This window comes from Saccopteryx leptura, chromosome 2 (genome assembly GCF_036850995.1).
Source record: "Saccopteryx leptura isolate mSacLep1 chromosome 2, mSacLep1_pri_phased_curated, whole genome shotgun sequence".
NCBI classification, from domain to species: domain Eukaryota; kingdom Metazoa; phylum Chordata; class Mammalia; order Chiroptera; family Emballonuridae; genus Saccopteryx; species Saccopteryx leptura.
The window spans coordinates 299,928,098-299,949,209 of NC_089504.1; the positions used below are offsets into that span (position 1 = coordinate 299,928,098).

Here is a 21,112-nt window from a genome sequence, read left to right on the forward strand (position 1 = left end):
ACTACGAACATTTACAGATTAGTCTTTCAATATCAAAAAGGAGGACGTGTAGAAGGACACTTTTCAGGGGAGGATGAAACTTACAAAAGAAGAACTGTCCTCCCTAAAGGAGGATGATTGGTCACCTTAGGTTTACTAGTACATGGTGTTCACTCAATAAGTATTTGTTGAATAAAGGAATGAATGGGACAGGATGGAAATTTCAGTGAGCTTTCATTGCTCTGGGATGATACAGGAGAGATGCAGCAAATTGAGTCCTTTATTTGAGGATAAAGCAAATAAGATCTTTTATTTGAGCAAGTCTGGATTTTGGCACCTGCTAAGCTGGTCTGTCCACCTGAGAATTTATAAACATTTCCTAAGTTCTCTGAGGTGCAAGTAATGCCTCTCAGAAACACTTCCTGTCACTGTCTAGGCAGGCAGGGCTTTCTGACACCACAGCTAAGCATGTGCCACTCACAGTTCTCCACGAGACTGCAGGACACTGGCTAACTAGCTTTCCTGACTGCCAAGCACCAAAATGGTCTGCTTCCCAACTCTTCAACGTATACCTGGTTGGATTCCATACTCTCCTTTAGTGAGAATCTCAAATTATTTTGTTTTAGACTCTTCTCCATGGCTGGCTTGTGTACTGAGGGGAGGGATCTTGTGTTCATAATTTCCCACAGTGCTGGCCACTCGGTAGGTGTTTAATAAGTATATTCTAAAATTCTGCCATCAGTTGTAGCCCTGACCAAGTCTCCATGAGAGCCACAATATGGACTGGAGAGAAGAATAAGGACATACCCCCCCCCCCCATTCTGGAACTCTCCAGACAGCTCTCATTTACATTCTTCCTCTGCGCTCCATCTTCTGCCTGTACTTTCAGGGGTGCAGATTGTAAAGAGAAACCGAGAAAAGGAAATCACGCCACGATTTCAATATGGTAGGTGAGACGCTGGGCTGAAACCTTCCCTTTCGCTCAAAACGAACGCTGGCACCGATGACGACGCGCTCCAGTCTGAGAATTTCAGCCGTCCCTAAGGCTTCCTGACACATTGCGACCTCCAGCAGGGTGTTGAAAAGTCAACTTGTTTGGTACCAACTCTGACTCAAAAAAATTAACTCTACTGTGAGGTGATGGAGAGGAAAGAAACGGGGACAGTGAGATTTTCCAGCCACTCCACCCAGAGGGTAATTAATCCAAATGCAAGTGGGGTGGGTGGAACTCACACATCTCCCGTTCCACCCACGCCTCCACCCGGGGTTGCTAAGAGGGAAGTGCCCTTACCACTCTTCGGGTTGCGTTCATTACTGTCCCGCATAGACCCGCTCTGGGGACTGTGACTGGAGGAAAGGTCACGAGCACACGGGGGTCTGGATGCGCCCTCAGGGAGCTGTGGACCCGAGCGCCCCCTGCGGAGCCCGTTCTCAGCCAATGGGAGCCTGAAGTCTGGGGATGATGAGTGCGGAGCGGCGGCTGAGCCAATCAGGCTCCAAGCGCGGCCAGGGGGGGAGAAGGTGGGAGGAGAGGCCGGGGGCGATGGAGACAGAACTACATCAACAGAAGTTTCTCACCTTGGAATGCGAGGGGCGCTCCCGCATCTCCAGCACGTCTCCAGCTGAGCGCGGAGGAGCGCCTCAAGCTCTTTTTTCCACCTCTTCGCACTGCTCCCTGCTAGCGAGGGAAGGCTGCTGAGAGCCTCTGCCACTTGCTGGCCTTCTTTTTATGTTGTTTGCAGGGAGGAAGGGGGCGAGGGACAACTTGGTGCTGGGGAACTGACCTCTGGCCTGGCAGGCCCCTGGGCGGGGAGGGCAGAAGAGGAGCGTCTGGGGCTGGGGGAATCCATGCGGGGGCCATGAACAGAGCGGCGCTCCTGGGACTGTCCCGCCTGTGCGCGCTGTGGGCAGCCCTGCTGGTGCTGTTCCCCTGCGGAGCGCAAGGAAACTGGATGTGAGTATGGGGGCAGCGGGGATGCTCGGAGTGTGTGGCAAACGGGGTCCCCAGGCTCAGGGAACTTTCAGCTAAGGAGGGGGAGTAGGGGCGGGGACCCTAGGGCGGCTGACCTAATTTTGGGGAAACATCTGGAATTCGAGAGGAGAGCAGGCGAGCGACGTACGTTGGGGGCGGCCGTGCCTTACAGGTGGTTGGGCATCGCCTCCTTTGGGGTTCCCGAGAAACTGGGCTGCGCCAACTTGCCGCTGAACAGCCGCCAGAAGGAGCTGTGCAAGAGGAAACCCTACCTGCTGCCCAGCATCCGAGAGGGCGCGCGGCTGGGCATTCAGGAGTGCAGAAGCCAGTTCCGGCACGAGAGATGGAACTGCCAGGTCGCTGCCGTCGCCTCGCCGAGCGCCGGCCCCCTCTTTGGCTACGAGCTGAGCAGCGGTGAGTCCCGGGACCCTCGGGGCTGGCGCGGGACGGAGGGCGACACTCCTCCAATTCCTGTAAACAAAATAAATAGTGTTTGCGTGGTTCCGTCTCACAGTAAATCATAAAAGAGGCCCTATCGTGGACGGGAATTGGGAGCGACGGAAGCTAGACCCCGGGTGCAGGTGCGATCCTGGAGGGGGTGACTCCCCAGGTCTGGAGCCGGGCGCTTGGAGCTGTGGTTCTTCCTCCGTCCCCCTGTGCTCGGCTGGTGTTGGGGAAAAACTTTGACACTCCACCCCCCGACCCCTCGGACCCGTAGCGCCCCCCTGCGTAGGTGACCAGCTGGAGAAACATGATGTCTGTAGCAGGGAATGCTGCCGCCGCATCTGCTTTGATTTAAGCAGCTCCGCTGCGCACCGAACCCTGGACAAGTGGCTAATTGCAGCGAAGCCCCACGTTGGTTGGCTCCTCGGAGCACCGGGTAGACGGAATAATGGTGATTTTTAAAAAGGATTGTCCCGGACCACCCATTGGGCGGCTAAGCCGAGCACGACCACTGTGGCTCACCCTCAGTTCTTCTCCTTCTCTCTCCCCCTCCTCTGCGCTCGCCCGAGGGGCGGGAAGCCGCCGTAAGAACAGAGTTCCACTTCCACGTGCGTGGTTACTCGGGAAGGGTGAAGGAACTGGGAAGCCGGGTTGTGCCAGGACTATCAGCAGAGTCAAAGAATTGTAGGAGCTGGGCGCTGAAAGATTCGTTCTGTTTCACATTCATTTCCGCTCTCCTTCCCCCTTTGACCCTTCCCCACCCGGTCCCTACACACGCAGCCGCCAAAGCATCTCCTGGGCCTGCAGCGTTGTGGCCGGCACGCCCTTCCGAAGGAGCCCTGACCCCCTACAGGGGAAAAGGGGGGAAAAAAAGTGTTCTTCACAGTTGCTGAAAGGCAGAGGCATCAGCTGTTGAAAAGGTTTATTGAACAACGGGCTTGAAATTGTATCTGCTCCAATCTAAACATCTTCAAAAGAAAAAAGAGCCCTCTGCAGCATCTCTTCTAGTCCATTTAATTTATGCTTTAATGAGCCTTTGATTTTCAAATATTTTAGCTCACTGTTACAGGTGTGCTAAATATGTATTCAATAATTTCCCGTAACAATTCTTTTTTTTTTTTTTTTTTTTTTTTTTTTGCTGGTGATATTTCAATTATATTTCATTTGAATTATCTTTAAGACTGTAAGAAGATGACCTAGTACTATATAAAATATATAACCGTTTTATGTTAATATCAGGATTGCTTTTCACAATATCCTTTTAAAAAGTATTAAATGTGAAACTAAATTGTACCATTTGTCTAGAATTGCTTTGGTCTCAGTTTAACTTTGTTTTGCTTTCTGACACCCAACAAAAAACACACCAGATTTTTCAGCTCATGTTTTGTAAGAACACATTTTAAAATTTACTTGATCTGGGCTCTTTCGGAGCATTGTGTAACATTTATGGTACCCACGCAAAAGATTTTAAATTCGATGGGTACTTACTGAGATTTTATTGTTTATTAAGCCTTGAGCTAGGTACTGACACACACGTCATATTTTAGATATTTTTAGGTATGAGAATAATATTCAATATATGACAAACTCCTCAAGAGGGATGCTTAAAGTTACTGCTGCTTTTTAAAAAAGACTAGAACAATAAGACATCTTTTTATTTTCTAAATAGGTACTCATTAAAGCATCCGTTGTAAGCTATTGAAAAATTGCTCCTGGACAAGAGGATAAGTAGGAAGCTCTGTTACGAGCATAAACAGAGAGCGGGACGGTTCTTTCATTTAGCGATTTATGTTTGATTCTAGGCACGAAGGAAACAGCGTTTATTTATGCCGTCATGGCTGCGGGCCTGGTGCATTCTGTGACCAGGTCATGCAGCGCAGGCAACATGACCGAGTGTTCCTGTGACACCACCTTGCAGAGTGGTGGCTCAGCGAGTGAAGGCTGGCACTGGGGGGGCTGTTCCGATGATGTCCAGTACGGCATGTGGTTCAGCAGGATCTTCCTAGATTTCCCCATCAGAAACACCACGGGAGAAGAAAGCACAGTGCTGTCGGCAGTGAACCTTCATAACAATGAAGCTGGAAGGCAGGTATGTATTAGAAAATGGAATGAAATCCAGTACTTTTAGGTAAACAACATGAGGATGACACTTGTGCATGAATTTGCCCAAATGGTTTTAAAAAACACACACACACAGTCTAAGAAATATATATGTCTATATGTGTATATTTATTATATATGTGTGTTTGTGATATATGTAAAACTCCAAGTTTATATGTATTTTTTTCTTTCATAAGCCTATACTGACCACATTGATTTAGGTTAAGTTCTCCATCCAATGTGAGTTTATTCTTGTTATAAAATGTGTTTGTGGTTGTATACTTCATATACCTGAAATGTTAATTATAAAATAATAGGTATACAAATGCCTATTAGGTTATTCGGTTCCACACCTATACCTGGTTAGTGACAGAGCCTGGATAAGAATGATAGTATCTGCATTTCCCATGGGACTGGCTCAAATTTCATTTCCGTAAATTTGAACTTCATTTTTTTAAGCTATTTTTTTAGTGGGCAATGGCTCCTAGACATGTTGTCAGTTTTGCCTTTAATTTCTCTAGGAAACATTCTTTAATACATTTGGAATACTCAGTATTTTACTACTATTTTTGTAAAACAAAGTTTAAGTGAAATGGTTATTTTATTGCAAAGCGACGTAGATTCATTGTAAAATTGGTAAATACAAACCAATGTAAGAATCGATAGATGTTATCAAATGTGTCGATAATTCTAATATAGATATATTAAAGATTCTGCAGGAAGAAAACCTGAAATACCACCTGTAATTCACTTCTCTTATGAATTCTGGCTTTTTTGTACTGAGTTTTCTTAATATGAAATAAACTTGTAGCTTAATTAAAATTTATATATTTACCTTAATGAATGTTGACACAGTAAAGTTTAAGTTCTACACGATAGTTGAATTACTTGGTAATTTATAGTGACTTTCCTAAAACAGCCAAAGCTTTTTTTTTATAAATGTATATTTTCTGTCTTATAATAATCTTCTCAGGACAGACTATCAACACGTATCCTATATTTTTGTAAAAACCCAGTAATCTGTAAAGGTCTGAAGGTAGTCACTGCAATCTGTCAAACTGACATGAAATAAATGAAAACAACTTTCAGTATTTCTCAGAAATATTTAAAGTATATATGTTGCATTTGTTTTACATTTTTGGAAAGTGAATAAATGGAACCCAATCAGAATAGTAAGTTTCAGCTAGTTTTCTTTACTTAACCACTTTGTTTTAAACTACAAAACCAGAAAGCTCAATAAATATATCACCATAATACATCAAATTTCAGTTTAAAATTTTAATTCAATTTGAATATTCATTTAGAACTGCAAAAAATAGTAAATAGCAATATAAACTCTTTATATTTTTGTTAACAATTTTTAACTCTTGTATAACACTATAGTTATGCATAGATATCTCAAAAAGATAGATCATTTAGTTTTTGTTTCAAATTAAATACTATCAAATAAAGGAGTTTTAATTCTTTTAAATAATTTGTTAGAGATTTAAACAATTTTAACCAAGAAACAAAACTCAGAAACTCATATTATGATTCTCTTGAGTGAAGTCATTACTGAACTTATGAAATGTCCTAAAGGCTTCTAAAATTTATTTTATTAGTAATATTAGGCAACTATTTAGTTTTATTTTATCTCGCATGATTTTAAAATTAACTAGCAATATTTGCCTTTGTAACTATTAACTTGGATCTTAAACTATTTTTAATATTCTAATTTTATTTTAAAACATAACTGCTCAGCATCAGTTTTAATCCATTGTTTGTTGGCAAAAGAAAAAAATCTCACATTCCCTAGGTTTTTGCTATTCTTCTAATTATGCAAAAATAATTAATTTTATTTAATTTTATGCACATTTTGTGCAAATTTCAACTTTCTTTACTAAATTTTTTTTTTCACATTAGTCTAGATGGAAATTTAAAATACTAAAAAAGTATTACCTGGATATTTTGAGGTTACCACATTGGTGTTTTTATTGGTCTTTTCTCATGAAGTATTACAATTCAAACCAGTTTTGTATTTTTCTTTCTTTTGGTGGCCAAAAAAATAAAAACCACAGCCACAGAAAAAACAAACTAACCAGGTTTCCAGGTTATTATCTAAATAATAGAGGAATGATCAACTCCATTTTCAATATTGGCAAATAGGATTTTAATTTAATAGGCATATTCTGAGTCAAGTTTAAGGTCTGCATTCAATTGAGTTGATTTTTAGTCTCAAAATCCCAAACTTCAAATGTCGAAAAGCGTTCAGAGAAATGTGGGTACTGGCGCTTAGTAGTGCTGTGAGCAGGATAGATGATTTTCTAACCACTGACCTTAAATTCCCACTTGGTTTCTGACACCATTCCTAAAGTTATGACTCCAAGAATAATGTTGCTGAATGGTGATTGGCTAACAGAATGATGTGATGTCTTCCAGGGGCAGAACTTCTGGGAATAATGTGACTTGGAATATTTATGGGTATTTCTTTTGGTGTGCTTAAAATATTTCCATTCTTCCCATGTCTACCTCATAAACTTTAAAGTTTCCCTACCCCATAATTTGTTTTATGATGACTAACTCAAAAAAGTGGGAAGGGCCCAATCCCAAATTTTCATTGACCTGCTTCAAGAATATTTATAAGTACTTGAACAACACATAAGTGCTTTGCTTTGCAGCAGATTCAAATATATTTTGGGACTAAAAGGCACAAAATGTGTCAGTGGAATAGGAATTCTATATATATACCCATTCAATCTTACATCACAGTTTTTATAAAAACTTAAACAAATCATCTGATAGTTGACAAAAGGAAATGCTCATCACAAAATGTTTCGCACAGTATTTTGATCATTTCTGTAACGTTTGGATGGAGCAGTTTACTGGAAAACAGTCACTGCCTGGGTGTTACCTGAGTCAGAATTGTGGGGCCAATCATGCGTTTAGACCACTTCTCAAACAGGTTCTATTTTTACCTGTAAGTATTAATGATGCGTCGTTTGTATTTCATTTCATTAGAAATGTATCAAACCCCAAAACTTAACACAGAGGAGCCCGGAAGATTCAACATTCCCCTCTTGATTGCCCTCCCCATAGTTTAAAAATATTCCACCAAAATGCGCACATCTGTTTGCAATAGTTAACAAAACATTCCTCTGTTAATATCGTTATAAACCTTAACAACTCAACTAGAGTAGAGAAAGGAATTTTCTCATAACCACACACAACTCATTCAGTTACCATTCTCTTACTTTTCCTGTTCCCCCCAAAATGTCTGTGCTATCAGCTCAGCTCAGAATAGCTATTTAACATTAATTAAGAATCTTTATTGAAAATCTCCAGAATGTATTTTTTAAGCGTTCATGCAATTTTATTAAATATACTTTTCCACTTTCTTTTTCTCTCTTCTAAAATTATTCAGCTTGATATAATGATTTTATATCATGTATCACCAGCTGTCTTTATGTATGACAAGTATTGTAGCCACATTGGTTATTTTTCTGTAAAATTGGAATAATAAGCATGTTTTTAACTACTTACAGTTCTTCTTATCAAAATTAAATAAGTAAAATAATATATTAAAATGTGCTCTGAGAAACACTAAGCTCTACATATAGAGAAATTATGCACGCGTGCAAGAGAGAATGTTGGTGTGCATGCATGCATCTGCCCTTGAACTTTACATTTCATCAAATTCTTGTCATGGTGATTATATTGCTTTATTTTAATCCCTATTTGTCCAACTTTCTTCCTTGGAGTATTATGGAGATATAATCATTTAAATTATATGTCATGTTATTGGGGTTCTTCTCCTTGAAGTTTGTCTATCCTAAGAAATGTGTATGTAAAATAAACCATGATTTCTTTTATTATATACTTATTGTTAAAGACAAAAAGGCAGAAGAATTAAAAGGCAGTCAAATACAAGTTCTTTAAAATATTACCTCTGAAATGTTATCGTTAACTCCAGATATTTAACAAGGTTAGTTTTCAATGACAGGAAAATGCCCCCCCAAAAAAATTTCGATACAGATTCAGCAGGTTATATCATTAAATTTGAAAATCAGTCTATCTTTAAACATGTAAAGTAGTGTGTCATTGTTATGAACTCCCACTCTTGTGGGCTGACAAATTGGATCAGGGTCTTCCAATAACATTGACTTCCCAGCAGGGACTCTTGTTTTAAGAAGAAGGTGTGGCTTTTATTCCTTCTTCCCAATTCATATTACTCATAGAGGATGAGTTAAAACTGTTTAAGTGAGCTGAACTAATTTATTCAGTAGGTATTTGGTGAGTATCTATTCTGTCCACTATGCTTTGCAAATTGGCAGCATCATACATGACATTTGAAGCGGTCAATAAAAGAAAAAGTCAGCTCTTTCGTCATGAGCCCAAGCCAAGGTCAGTTTTAAATCAATAGGTGATGACTAAAAGGAACGTTGATCAGTTTTAAACACACAAATATACAACCTTAGGTATTTGGCTTTCTTTGGGGAATTTGTTTTTTTATAACCTAGCATTGATTTAACCCCTCCTTTTTTTTTCATATTCTTCAGGCACTTACAATCGGAACAGAAGTAGGCAGATTGCATTAATTTGAACTTTTATGTACCTGGAGACATTTTTAATTGAAGGCTTTGTGAATATCAAATGCCATAAATTTAACCAAATAAGCTTGTGTGCCATACTTTATAAATTGCTTTCATATCATTGAAAGATACCTTTTCTGCCTGAGTTAATAAGAAATACACATATCTACTAGTTTCTTAGTTTTGTGAATTCAAAAAGTGTGTGTATTGTAGTCTATAAAGAACAGGGTTTAAATGCTATTCTGTTTATTATTTTAAACACCAGCAAGAAGTATCCAATATTGCAAAAATCAATACCATATGCTCTCATTCAAGTTGGAAATATTAAAAATTGTTTGAAACGTTCTGTCTCATTAGATAGTTCAGAAACTTTGGTTAATGTGTTAGGAAATGTAACATCCCACAAACATATCCATGTCATGTTTGGTATAAAATAAATAGCAAAGTATCACATAAAGCCCTGTTGTATTTTAGTTTTGATAAGAACTGTAAGTGGGATTTAAGCTGTAAGGTTTTTCCTTTCTTTGGTGAGATTACACATCCAATTTCCAAGTTATTGAATGGATAGATCAGTTTTTCACTTTCCCCAGCATGTTGACAGGCATCAAGTCTGCAGCTAGCCCCGACGATTTATTAATCTGTTCTGCCATCCTCTGGAGACTGAAGGAAGCTGTGCTGACTAGCCTGGTATGTAAGAGATTTAGAGCCCTGAAACTTTTAAAATTTCTATATTTTTTATACACTGTTAGCCCCTTTGACAGTTATCACCAGTCTTACTGTACCTTCTTCAGAGATAAGGGGCATTCATTCATTCAGCCCTCAGTGTGTGTCAGGCTCTGGGCTCTTACAAACACATGTCATCTTTCATAATTCCTCAGTCTGTATCAACTACACTCAGCACATAGAAATGAAAAATCACATATTAGCATCCCCTTTCTATGGTAGGATGCTGCTACCGATCCATTAAAAATAAGACACACGTTTGGAATTAATCTTTCAGAAAAGCGGAAGGATTTTCCAGGAAATCACCATCTTGATCCCCTTCTTTTGCCCAACATAAGTTGATCAGTTAGGGTTTCTCATGTGGTTTGTGACTAGGGGGTGACATGCCCCCCAATCACCAGGGATGTAATTGACTTTAAAGTGATCAGACCTGAGAAGTCTCAATTCAGGCAGTCAATCTCATGCCTTGTTGCCCATTAGAATCATCTGAGCAGCTTTGTAGAACCACCATTGCCTGGACCCCACCTCCACCAGTTAAGTTGCAATCTCAGTGGTTTGAGCATGGATTATTTGTAAGGTTCCACAAACTTTTCCATATATGATGTGAGTTGAGGATGACCTCTATTAGTGCTTCTCAAATTTTAACGTGCATACAGGTCACCTGAAGATATTAAAACACATATTCTGATTCTGATAGTCTGCATTTCTCACCAGTGAGAGCAGCATTGCTAGTCCATGAACCACATGCTCCGTAGCAAGGCGATATGGTATTAGGAACATGGAGAAATGGGTGAACATCCCTCTACACCCAAAATTAAACAAAAGATCAAAAATAAAAGCAGCTTCCATTTGTTAGTGAAGATAATCTTTGATAAGAATATTTGCCTGGGCTGCTACCTTAAATTTGACTTGGAAAGGTTGGCTCTACAGGGTCAAGAGAATGACAAACATTTCAACCCTAAGCAATCCTAAAAATCTTTTATGTTCAAAACCATCATTTTATGCAGGAGGAAACAAGCCCAGAAAGTTATTAGTTATTAAGTTGGTTGTATTAAGTTACTAGGTTAGTTTGCTTATATTACTGAGTAGAGCACTTCACGGATGACATTTGACAGTTACTGTTGGTTTTAGGCCGTCGCCAAGTTGATGTCAGTGGACTGCCGCTGTCACGGAGTTTCCGGCTCCTGTGCTGTGAAAACATGCTGGAAAACCATGTCTTCTTTCGAAAAGATTGGCCATTGGTTGAAGGATAAATATGAAAACAGTGTTCAAGTCTCAGACAAAGGAAAGAGAAAAATGCGCAGGAGAGACAAAGACCAGAAGAAAGTTCCGATCCACAAGGAGGATCTGCTCTATGTCAATAAGTCTCCCAATTACTGTGTAGAGGACAAGAAATTAGGGATCCCAGGGACGCGAGGCAGAGAATGCAACCGCACGTCGGAGGGTGCTGATGGCTGCAACCTCCTCTGCTGCGGCAGAGGCTACAACACCCACGTGGTCAGACACGTGGAAAGGTGTGAGTGCAAGTTTATCTGGTGCTGCTATGTACGCTGCAAGAGGTGCGAAAGCATGACTGATGTCCACACTTGCAAGTGACCACTCCATCCAGCTTTGGCCATGCTGCTCAGTGACAACAGCGGAGTGCCACTGTGCAGGGCTGGTGAAGTCCACTCTTGCCTCAAAATCCCCAGATCCTTGCCCCTCTCAGAATTCCCTGTACCTGGTCAATGTCCAATCACACACTGAGCATGTGGATTGAAGGGGTGGGAAATCTAAAGAGTCTGGGTTCATAATTTGGTGATTTGGGACATATATATTGACAAACAAGGAAGATAATTGTCTCCTAAGCAAGAAATAACAGGAAAGCCTGACCTGTGGTGGCGCAGTGGATAAACCGTCGACCTGGAAATGCTGAGGTCGCCGGTTCGAAACCCTGGGCTTGCCTGGTCAAGGCACATATGGGAGTTGATGCTTCCAGCTCCTCTCCCCCTTCTCTCTCTCTGTCTCTCCTCTCTAAAATGAATAAATAAAATTTAAAAAAAAATTAAAAAAAAAAAGAAATAACAGGAAAGAACATTCATGTGGAAAGACCTGGTTTGTCCTCAAGATAAGATCTTTGACTATAAAACTCATTTGTGGTGGGTGAATATTAGTCATTTTAAAAAGACACCTCTTAGAAGGAGCAGTCCACAGGAATCTCACTTTCAGTATTTTAAATAAAAGAATCATGCTAAATATTTGTGCATAGAAACAGCTATTGAAGAGTTACAAAGTGGTGGGTGCTTGCTTACCCTTTCATGCATTTCAAAAGAAAGGCAATTCAAAAAAGAAGTTTTACAAGTGATATAATATTCCCCAAAATGTGTTTGCTAGAGATGTTCAGTGACAAAAGGGAGGCGTCAAAATGCAAAGAAAAAAAAAAGGAAAATGTATAATTTGAATTTTAAGTGGCTTTTAATCAGAAGACGTTCTAGAAAAATATCTCAGTAAGGTATATAGCAATCTTGATCTTTGCCTCATACTCTAATTGTAGACCAGTTTCCACTAGTAAAACCCAGCTCTGATTTACTGTGCGAGGAAAGGATCCAGAAAACATGTGGGAATACTAGACGTATAGGGCTCGCATACTTTATAAGGAAAAGCACCCGTTAAATATGTGTAAAAACAGTATTTTGTATAGTATCTGCTTTAAAAAGTTTTATATTTTGTAAATACAGTATTTAAATTATATGATATATATTAAAACTTAAGACATTGATTGCCAAATCCCAAGAGCTAAGGCAATAAAATTATCTCAGACATAATATTAGCTTCTGTTTCTTTTCATACTATCAACTCTGACTTTTTTTACACATTGAAAAAAAAGTTAATTGAGAAGTTAGGTGTATGGATGTGCATTTCCTGCCAACATGATGGTTTTATAGATTAAAATATGCTGCAAAATACTGAGGGTCGTGTTATTTCAGCAGTTAGATTAGTTGAATTCTGTTCTTAATTAATGTTTCACTTGTAAAGTTATTATAGTAAGTTATACAAAATAGTATAAAAGTCTTAACTGGAAAAAGGAATCTAAATCAGAATAATGATCAATTTGTGGATTTGATTTCCTGAATATTTATTACATTGTATGTAATGCTGCTTTCCCATCTGAATGTTGAATGGTCCTTCTTGTTTTAGTATTCATGCATGTATATTCATCCTATTTTACAAGATTCCCAGTAAAAATTACGGGGCTATATTTAAGGTTGTATTTTAATGTAAATGCTTAAGGGTTTTTTTTATGAATTGTTAAATATTTCAGTATTATATAGAAAAAAATATATTTCTAAGTTCAGAATGACAAAGAAAGAATATTCTTTATATATATAATAAGCTAAAGAACTGTTTTTCCTGTCCTCTGGGTCTCTTTCTATTTCTTTTAAATTTTATTTACCAAGGGAGAACAATAATTTGTGAAAAAGAGCAAACACATGGAAAATGTCCCAGGTCTAATATTAAAATCAAGGCTGAACATTTAAATGTGACAAGTTTAAAAATTGTTATTTATTGAACAAGAGATTCAGAAATGACAAGTGAACAAATATAGGACTTATTTTAAAAAGTGGTTTAACATCCACTGATTAGTATAACATGAAAAATAAACAGTTACGCATACTTTTTTTTTTGTAAAGTTAATCTATTTTATCTGCATTGAAAATGTGTCCTCTTAAAAAAAAAAAAAAGATGAAGACTGTAGTTCCCATTAGTGATCAACTTCTTCTATTAACTAGAAAACTTGTCATAACTACTTTACCAACCAATTGTGAGAATCGGGCAATCTCTAATTCACACATAACTGATTCCTGTTTAGTCAGTGCTTTAAAAACAGTGATGCCAACTTGGGCTTCTCCTCTCTGGCATACCTTAGCAGGAATTCCTAAATCTCAACCTATGTTTTTTTGGCTCTTCTTTTCCTTTTCCTCCCTGGTATCAATCACCAAGGAAGCTATCCTGGAATTTCTCACCTGTTTTACTGAGAACCTGGCTTTAGCTCATTTCCTTCCCATTCCCCAGCTTGGTGGTGGACCATGGAGGTCCCCAACACAAGTGCCGGGGCTCCAACGTTCCTATCCAGTCTAGGCTCTTTTGCCTGCATAGACTAGGGCTCTGTCTGTTGCAAGTAACAGAATACACAAACCAGACTGATAAACATTAAAGGAAATGTATTGACGTAGTAACTGAAAAGCCCAGAGTTCTGACCGGTTCAAATGAAGCTTGGTCCAAAAGTTCACAGTATGTTCCTCGGGTTCATGTCTCTCCACCTCCAGCGTGAAAAGCTGGCTTCTGCGGTGGAGCGCGGGCTTGACAGGGCCCCACCCAGCTGCTTCGGGGTCTGTTTTTCTTGTCAATGTGACTGCCACGCTTCCAGACCTCATATTCTCTACCGCTCATTCATCCACAAGAGAGAGGTTCCATTCTAACGAAATGAAAGAGAGAGGCTTTTTTTTTTTGGTTGCTTACACAGGAACAGAGGGAATAGTTATTTCTCAGAATGCCTAGCAAAGGTCGTCATTGGCCCTGATTGGTTAGTGTGCTATCCCTGAGCCAATCACAATGGCCACTGGGGGTTGGGTTGGGTGATACTCTGATCTTACGCCAATCAAGACGCATGTAAGGGACTGGCAGTGGGGTTCATTCCAACTAAACCCACATAGCTTGAAAATAGGAAAGCGGTGAGTCCACAGAGGAAAACTAGGGTGTTATTTTACCATGAAAGGGTACCTCTGTGCCCAGCAGCAGTTATTAGATGTCCTTAGTTCTAGTGATGTGTTTAGGAAGCAGCTTTCTGTGGTATCACATGGGTCAGGCGCACAGCCAGACAAAGCACTGTGGGTACAAAGTGCCTTGATTTGTTTAAACGCCCTTTATGATGTTAAAAGGGGAAAGGAGGTAGTCCAGTGTATTAATTTTCAACTTAGGAGTTCAACTTTTTTGTAAATTTAGAGTTGCCTAAAAGAGGCAATGAATGGTTAGAGCCAATGATGACTTCTGAAATAAATCAAGATAAACATATCAAGTGGCATTATCTGTATCTCTGGATAAGGAAGTTGGCTAATTAAACCATTTCTATGATAGTAGTGCTTTACATAACATTAAAAACACTTTAATTTGTTTGCTTGTATATAAACAACTGCATTATTTCCCATTATTTCCTTATTCATGGTGTGGATTGAGAGTTGTTTTGTTTATAAAGAAATGATGACAGTTATACAAAGAATAACAATGGATTTTAATTACATAAGTTGGATGCTATGACCCTATTTTGCAGCTTTTGTAACCACGTGATAGTCCCAGTAAATATTTCAGAAACATGCTTTAATTTTCGGAAGAACTGTCAGTACTTGTATGTTTGGTTTTATTTTTATTTACAATGCGGAAACCAAGAAAGCTTTTCATCACAATATTTGTTTATCGGTGCTTTGGTGAGCTGCTGGTCCTTTGGTATCACCTCCCAAAGGCCATCAAAGATTGAGGAATAAAACCAAGCATTTGGACCAAATGAGTTATTTATCCAGAACACTCTAATCCACTTAGTTGACTCAAGGGGAGAAAAGGTGAGATCATATCTCCAGGAACCACGAATACTCTTCAACACAAGCCTTTCTTAAGGAAAGTTAGGTAAGATGTCTTGATTAAAAAAAAAAAAATTTAGTTTCCCTATAGACCAGATGTGATAAGTAATAACATTTCTTGGAACGGGATGATGAGGTAAGCCAGTGGTTCTCAAAGTGTGCGCCCTACAAGATGTCCCGGTATGCCCTATGGTATTCCAGAGAAATATGTGCCTGTTGGGGACCAAAAAACCAACAGGGTTTTGGGGGGACAGAGGTGTGGGGAATTGGCTGTAAGCTGACAGTCTGTCCAACCCCCCACCTCACTTGCTTGATTAGGTTGCAAAAGGCTGTTAAGCTGTGGTGCTGGATTGTTTACACTACCCTCCATGTTCCCTGGAAAGACTGGAGGCAAGTTTCTTCTATCCTTTGTTTGGTGTAAAGTTAAGATGATATGTATGGTGGGGGTTTTCTGCACTCAATACAATTAAGAGTAAAAAGAGAGGAATTCTTCAATATATTGATGAGGAAATGAGAGTTCACCTTTCAAATATATGCCCACACATTGAAGAAACCACTAGGACACATCAGGCTCATGTTTCTCATAAACACAAGAAAGAAAAAATTTAACACATTTGTGCCAGGACCTGCCGAATTTACTAAATCTTACTAAGAATGTATATATATACATTTTATATATATATATAAAGATAACTTTTTTGTCATTTTTTAAATGTTTTAACCATCTTTTTTTACAAATTCTAAAAAGCATAACTCAAAAAATGTAACATAAAAATGTTTTTTAATGTCAGAATAAATTTAATTTTGCCATATTTATTTCACTTAATTACCATAAAAGCATGCTTGGACTTTATTTTTGTCTTTAATATTTGAGTTAATTATTATAACATATTTCTCAGAACTTTGTATATAGTGCGCCTACAATTATATGTAGGATTTTAAATGCACCCCAACTTCAAAAAGTTTGACAACCACTGAAGCTGTGAAGGACAAATGCATGCGGCACATCATGAGAGAGGACACAGGGGAATGTCAAAGACTCATTTCCTTTGAATATTATAATATCAGTAAACACTGAGGTAGCACTAACTATGTACCAGGGGTTGCTCTAATTAAGTTATATATAGCTAAAGACATTTAATTTTCACAATAACCTAAGTAGGTACATTATTGGGTTCCTCATTGCACACATGAGGAAACTGACACAGGAATAGTGAAGTAAATAATTTGCCCAACATCTTATAGAACAGATTGGCTTCAGAGTAGTCTGTGCCCTTGACTATCACAGCGTGATTATGCCTCTAACAGCATAGAATAGTCAGTACACTGAGTTTACACTATATTGTTTAGAGTTTGGGGAATTTGTAAATATAATGAAAATCACAGGATGTTCCTTCATGGTTTGGTTATATAAACTTGGTTGAGGAGCAGGAGGAAAGTGATGGGAGAACGGGGATCGTAAGCTTCTCCATGAAGTATAATTGGAATACACTGCCTCTTGATTTCTTGGCTCAAAGAGATTTGAACTGCCTGCCTGTTATTTTAGATCCCAAAATGGCTCTCAGTTGGATTCTACAAAAACCTCACAATCATTTCAAAAGGAAATGACTAGGGGTAGAGATCAAGCTAATTTAGTGCGACATTAAATAAATACTTACATTCTTTTTATTGTTGTGCTTACAGCCAATTGTTATATAAGGTATTATTTTTCATAGAAGGATTAAATCTACCATTGGTAATGGTTTACACTCGCATCCAAAGAAAAACCACTAGGGATGGTTTGCACAATTAAAAACTCCCGAAACAAAGTCATGTAAGAAAAAGCCTCTCCCACTGGTTGTAAAAAGAGAGTAATCATAAATGTGGACCAAAGTGACACAAACTGAAGTGGCACATGTGACTTTTCAATTTGCAAATTAAGTGAAAGCATCTGATTTGCGTGAGACTTGGCAAAGCAGAACGTGGTGGAGATAGGGCTGCCTGTTTCCTTGTCAAACTGCCAGTCTGATCCCTCAGGGTGAGTCACCTCCTTGGAAGCCGACAGCCTTCCCTTCGGCATGTTAGTAACAAGCAAACACCCGTAGTCACGGCCCATGCCCACCCCGGCCTCGTTTACCCAAGAAAAGCGAAGGGTGGCCCCTTGTAGTTTCTAATTATTCTTTGATTAAAGAGGAATATCATCAAATTTAACTCTACATTTAAAGGTACATCAAACTCTTCATAAACTAAGAGTGGTATACACATACAAAATATGTCAGTAATTACCTATGTATTTCTAGTACTTAATCCCTGCTTTTCATTTAAAATCAGCTCTTTGTTTTTTTGCTCAGTTGTATTTTATTCACGGCTTTGTTGATACACAGTTGATATATAACATTGTATAACTTTAAAGCTCTGTTCATTGTAATCTTTTCATTTCAAACTCCCTGGCAGGCAACTTTTTGCTCCTCATAAGGCTCTGTTCAAGAAAGCGTATGATACAATAGCAAATGAGAAAACTGAAAATCTGAGTAAGATGAAATCCTCTGTTACATGCCACTATTTAATAGGTGCAGACCAAATAATTTTATAAGCCAAAAGATAAATTTCATTATTTAGAATAAGGAATTCTTTCCTCTGCTGGCTTGAACACTTTTCTTTCCCTAAATGTCCATTTTATTATTTCTTGAGAAACTATACTTAAATTTGTTGACTACATATAGGAATGACAATCTCAAATTTTCAATTGCCACCAAGCAATGGTGCCAACGTCCTAGACACCCAGTGTGCTGGAATAAGGAACCTCCTCCAAACAGTATTTCCATCGTAGAATTTTCATATCCCCTGCAAGGTGCTGACAGGTCCCCCAGAGGTGGCTTTCAACCTCATTCCCAGGTTAAAGGTTTCAGATTGCTGTAGGAGTCGAGGTAGAAACTCTTTTACTGACCTTAAAGCTCGGGTTCTCTCCCTAAGAGACAATAGACTGTTATTGGGGCAGGCTGTACCCCCTTAGCAAGGGACACACAGGATTTAAGGCCCAGGGCCATTCCTCATGCCCAAGGAAATCTTCGCCTATGAGCTCTGTGTCTTCCACCTGGGCCAGGGCCTACCCATGGGAAGCATACCTCTCAGGTCTACATACTGCCTTCTCCACAAACTAAACAGATTGAATTATAGCTCACAGCATCATTTGCTTTTGTGTGTGTGTGTGTGTGTGTGTGTGTGTGTGTGTGTGTGTGTGTGTGTGTGTGTGAGAGAGAGAGAGAGAGAGAGAGAGAGAGAGAGAGAGAGACAGGAAGGGAGAGAGATGAGAAGCATCAATTCTTTGTTGTGGCTCCTTAGTTGTTCATGGACTGCTTTCCTCATTTGTGCCTTGACCAGGGGGCTACAGTAGAGTGAGCGACTCCTTGCTCAAGCCAGCGACCTTGGGTTCAAGCTGGTGAGCTGTGCTCAAACCAGATGAGCTCGTGCTCAAGCCAGCAAACTCCAGGTTTTGAACCTGGGTCCTCTGTGTCCCATTCTGACACTCTATCCACTGCACTACCACCTGGTCATTTGCTTTTAAATCTCTCCTCCGCTCAGAGCTTGGACTTGCAAAAAATTCCCCTCGAAGTTAATTTCTGCTCTCATCAAATACAGCACACAGTCCTTCTCAAATCAGGGTCCTGACCCGCAGGGGTGTCCGCAGGGGTGTCATCCAAACTGGTGACACAGAAGGCTGAGACGTGGCAGGGAGTCCCCTAACCCCAGTGCTGAGCTCGCTCCTCTGATCACATCATACCCGAGCAGTAGTCACGGCACTGTGGACAAGCCAGACTGCATTTAAATGCATAGTGCACTGCTGAAAACGTATTTGAAGTTCAAAGGTATAAATTGCAAATAACAGTTATGTGTTGATCCCAGATGGCAAAATAGGTTCAAAATTCCCATTCAAGATTTCTCTCTTGCACAGGCAACCTTGCTTATGGGTGAGCAAAAAGCAAATGCTGGTGTTCAAGGGGGCGCTGGCTGAGGCCCAGCATCTCCTCTGACCTGAGCACTAGCCCATGGTCCCTGCACAGGGGCGTTGGGTGGGTAGTCAGATTACTAAGTACAGGAATCAAGGTCTAACGCTTGTGTTCTCCCATACTGGGTCTTCAGCAGAGTGTTCCCCCAGCTCCTCCCTGACTGTGGCCTCAGGAAGAAATCAAAAAACACTCCCTGCCTTTGGCTGAAGTCACACCTTCACCTATAGGTGTGCCAGCAAGTGAAACTGTATGACAATTGATCATTTGAAATGTTAGCTGCCTGGAGGTACACAAAAGCTGAAAATCTGCACAAGAAAGGCAGTTTGTTGTCAGCATGGACTGAGTGAAAGGGCAGGTAGGATGTACTCCGAGGCCCGGAGGTCAAGGGGAACCTCAGGTGAGTAGCTGCATCCTCTTCTATAACCTCAGTGCCCTAGTCATGTAAGGGTGCCCTTTAGGCTTGGTGTCTTAGTCCCTGTGCGGGAACTTTGCTGTAACGAAACACCACAGACTGGGTGGCTTATAAACAGAAATGTACACCTCACAGTTCTAGAGATGGGGAAGTCCAAGGTCAAGGTGTTAGCAGACTGGGTGTCTGGCATGGGCTTGCCTCCTGGTTCACAGACAGCCAGGTAGCTCTGTCCTCACATGGCTGGAGGGACCAGGCAGCTCTCTGGGGGCCAGTTAATAAGGGCACTAAACCCATTCACGAGGACTCTAACCTCATGACCTAATCAGCTCTCAAAGGCCCCACCGCCTAATACCATAACATTTTGGGGTAGGTTTTAATATGCTTTTGGTAAATGGAATTGGAAAGCTAAGGTTGACTTAACTTTTCTCTTGGGCTAAGACATTAGTAGTCTGCAAGAGGTGTTGTCAACAATAACAGAAACATGAGCGGTGCATTTTAATGAGCAGTTGTGCCAGGCTCTTTGGTCACCGCAAACACAGTCCAGTATATCCCCATTTTACAGGTGAGAATACTGACTTTCTCGTATAGCTGACAGTGGAACAGACACACTGATGCAGGTCTGCACTCTTAACCATTATGCTACATTGTCTCATTACATACTTCTCTTTAAGGTGTTAGGTCCTTTTTCTCTCAATACGGGCCAATTATAAGGAACTTGGAGCTTACAGGTTCATAAATCAACTTTCCCTGATGAAAGGCAGGATCTTTTAGCAACTGAGCCTCAACTTGTTCTTTCAATATTCTCTGCACACAAGAGGTAGGTGCTGTATCTGCAAAGCTGAACAGTGGGTTTGGTAAAGGCAGCCCGTTGTACCTGTGACTGGTCTTCCCTGTGTTGTTTGCTTATCAATTGCCCATGGAACAAACCCAAAAGCCTCTTCTGTCTCTAACAGGAGGGCTGGCCAATCCCCGCCCCTTTCTGAGCACTCCTAGATGAGACATACTAGTGTCAAAAGTGTTTCTTTGACACGAGTGCTCTCACGAGTCTGCCCTCGCTGGACTGGAGGGTCTGACGGGGTCTCTTAGACTCCTGGGTGGGAGTTTCCTGCTGCCTACACTGTCTAGTGCTGCTCCCTTCAGCTGCCTAGCAACCGACATTGACATTCCCAAGCCGCCAGGCCTACTTTTCACTCTAACCCTTGATTTTACTGGAACCTCAAAATGGGGTTGGGGAAGGGGTGAAAGTAGTAGGAGAAGACAAGGGAGCTTTGAGGGGAATGGGATTCTCTAGCTATTGGCATGTATCAGTGAAAACC

The 21,112-nt window shown here is 40.3% G+C and overlaps 1 protein-coding gene across 1 annotated transcript; it reads left to right on the top strand.

Annotated features, from left to right (window-relative positions):
- Positions 1–1,564: 1,564 nt before the first annotated feature.
- On the top strand, positions 1,565–12,786 carry WNT16 (Wnt family member 16). The gene is made up of 4 exons (XM_066366146.1): positions 1,565–1,933; positions 2,124–2,365; positions 4,198–4,484; positions 10,918–12,786. Exons 1-4 carry the CDS (start codon positions 1,839–1,841, stop codon positions 11,380–11,382), a joined length of 1,089 nt encoding a protein of 362 aa, XP_066222243.1. The 5' UTR covers positions 1,565–1,838; the 3' UTR covers positions 11,383–12,786.
- The last annotated feature ends 8,326 nt before the right edge of the window (positions 12,787–21,112 follow it).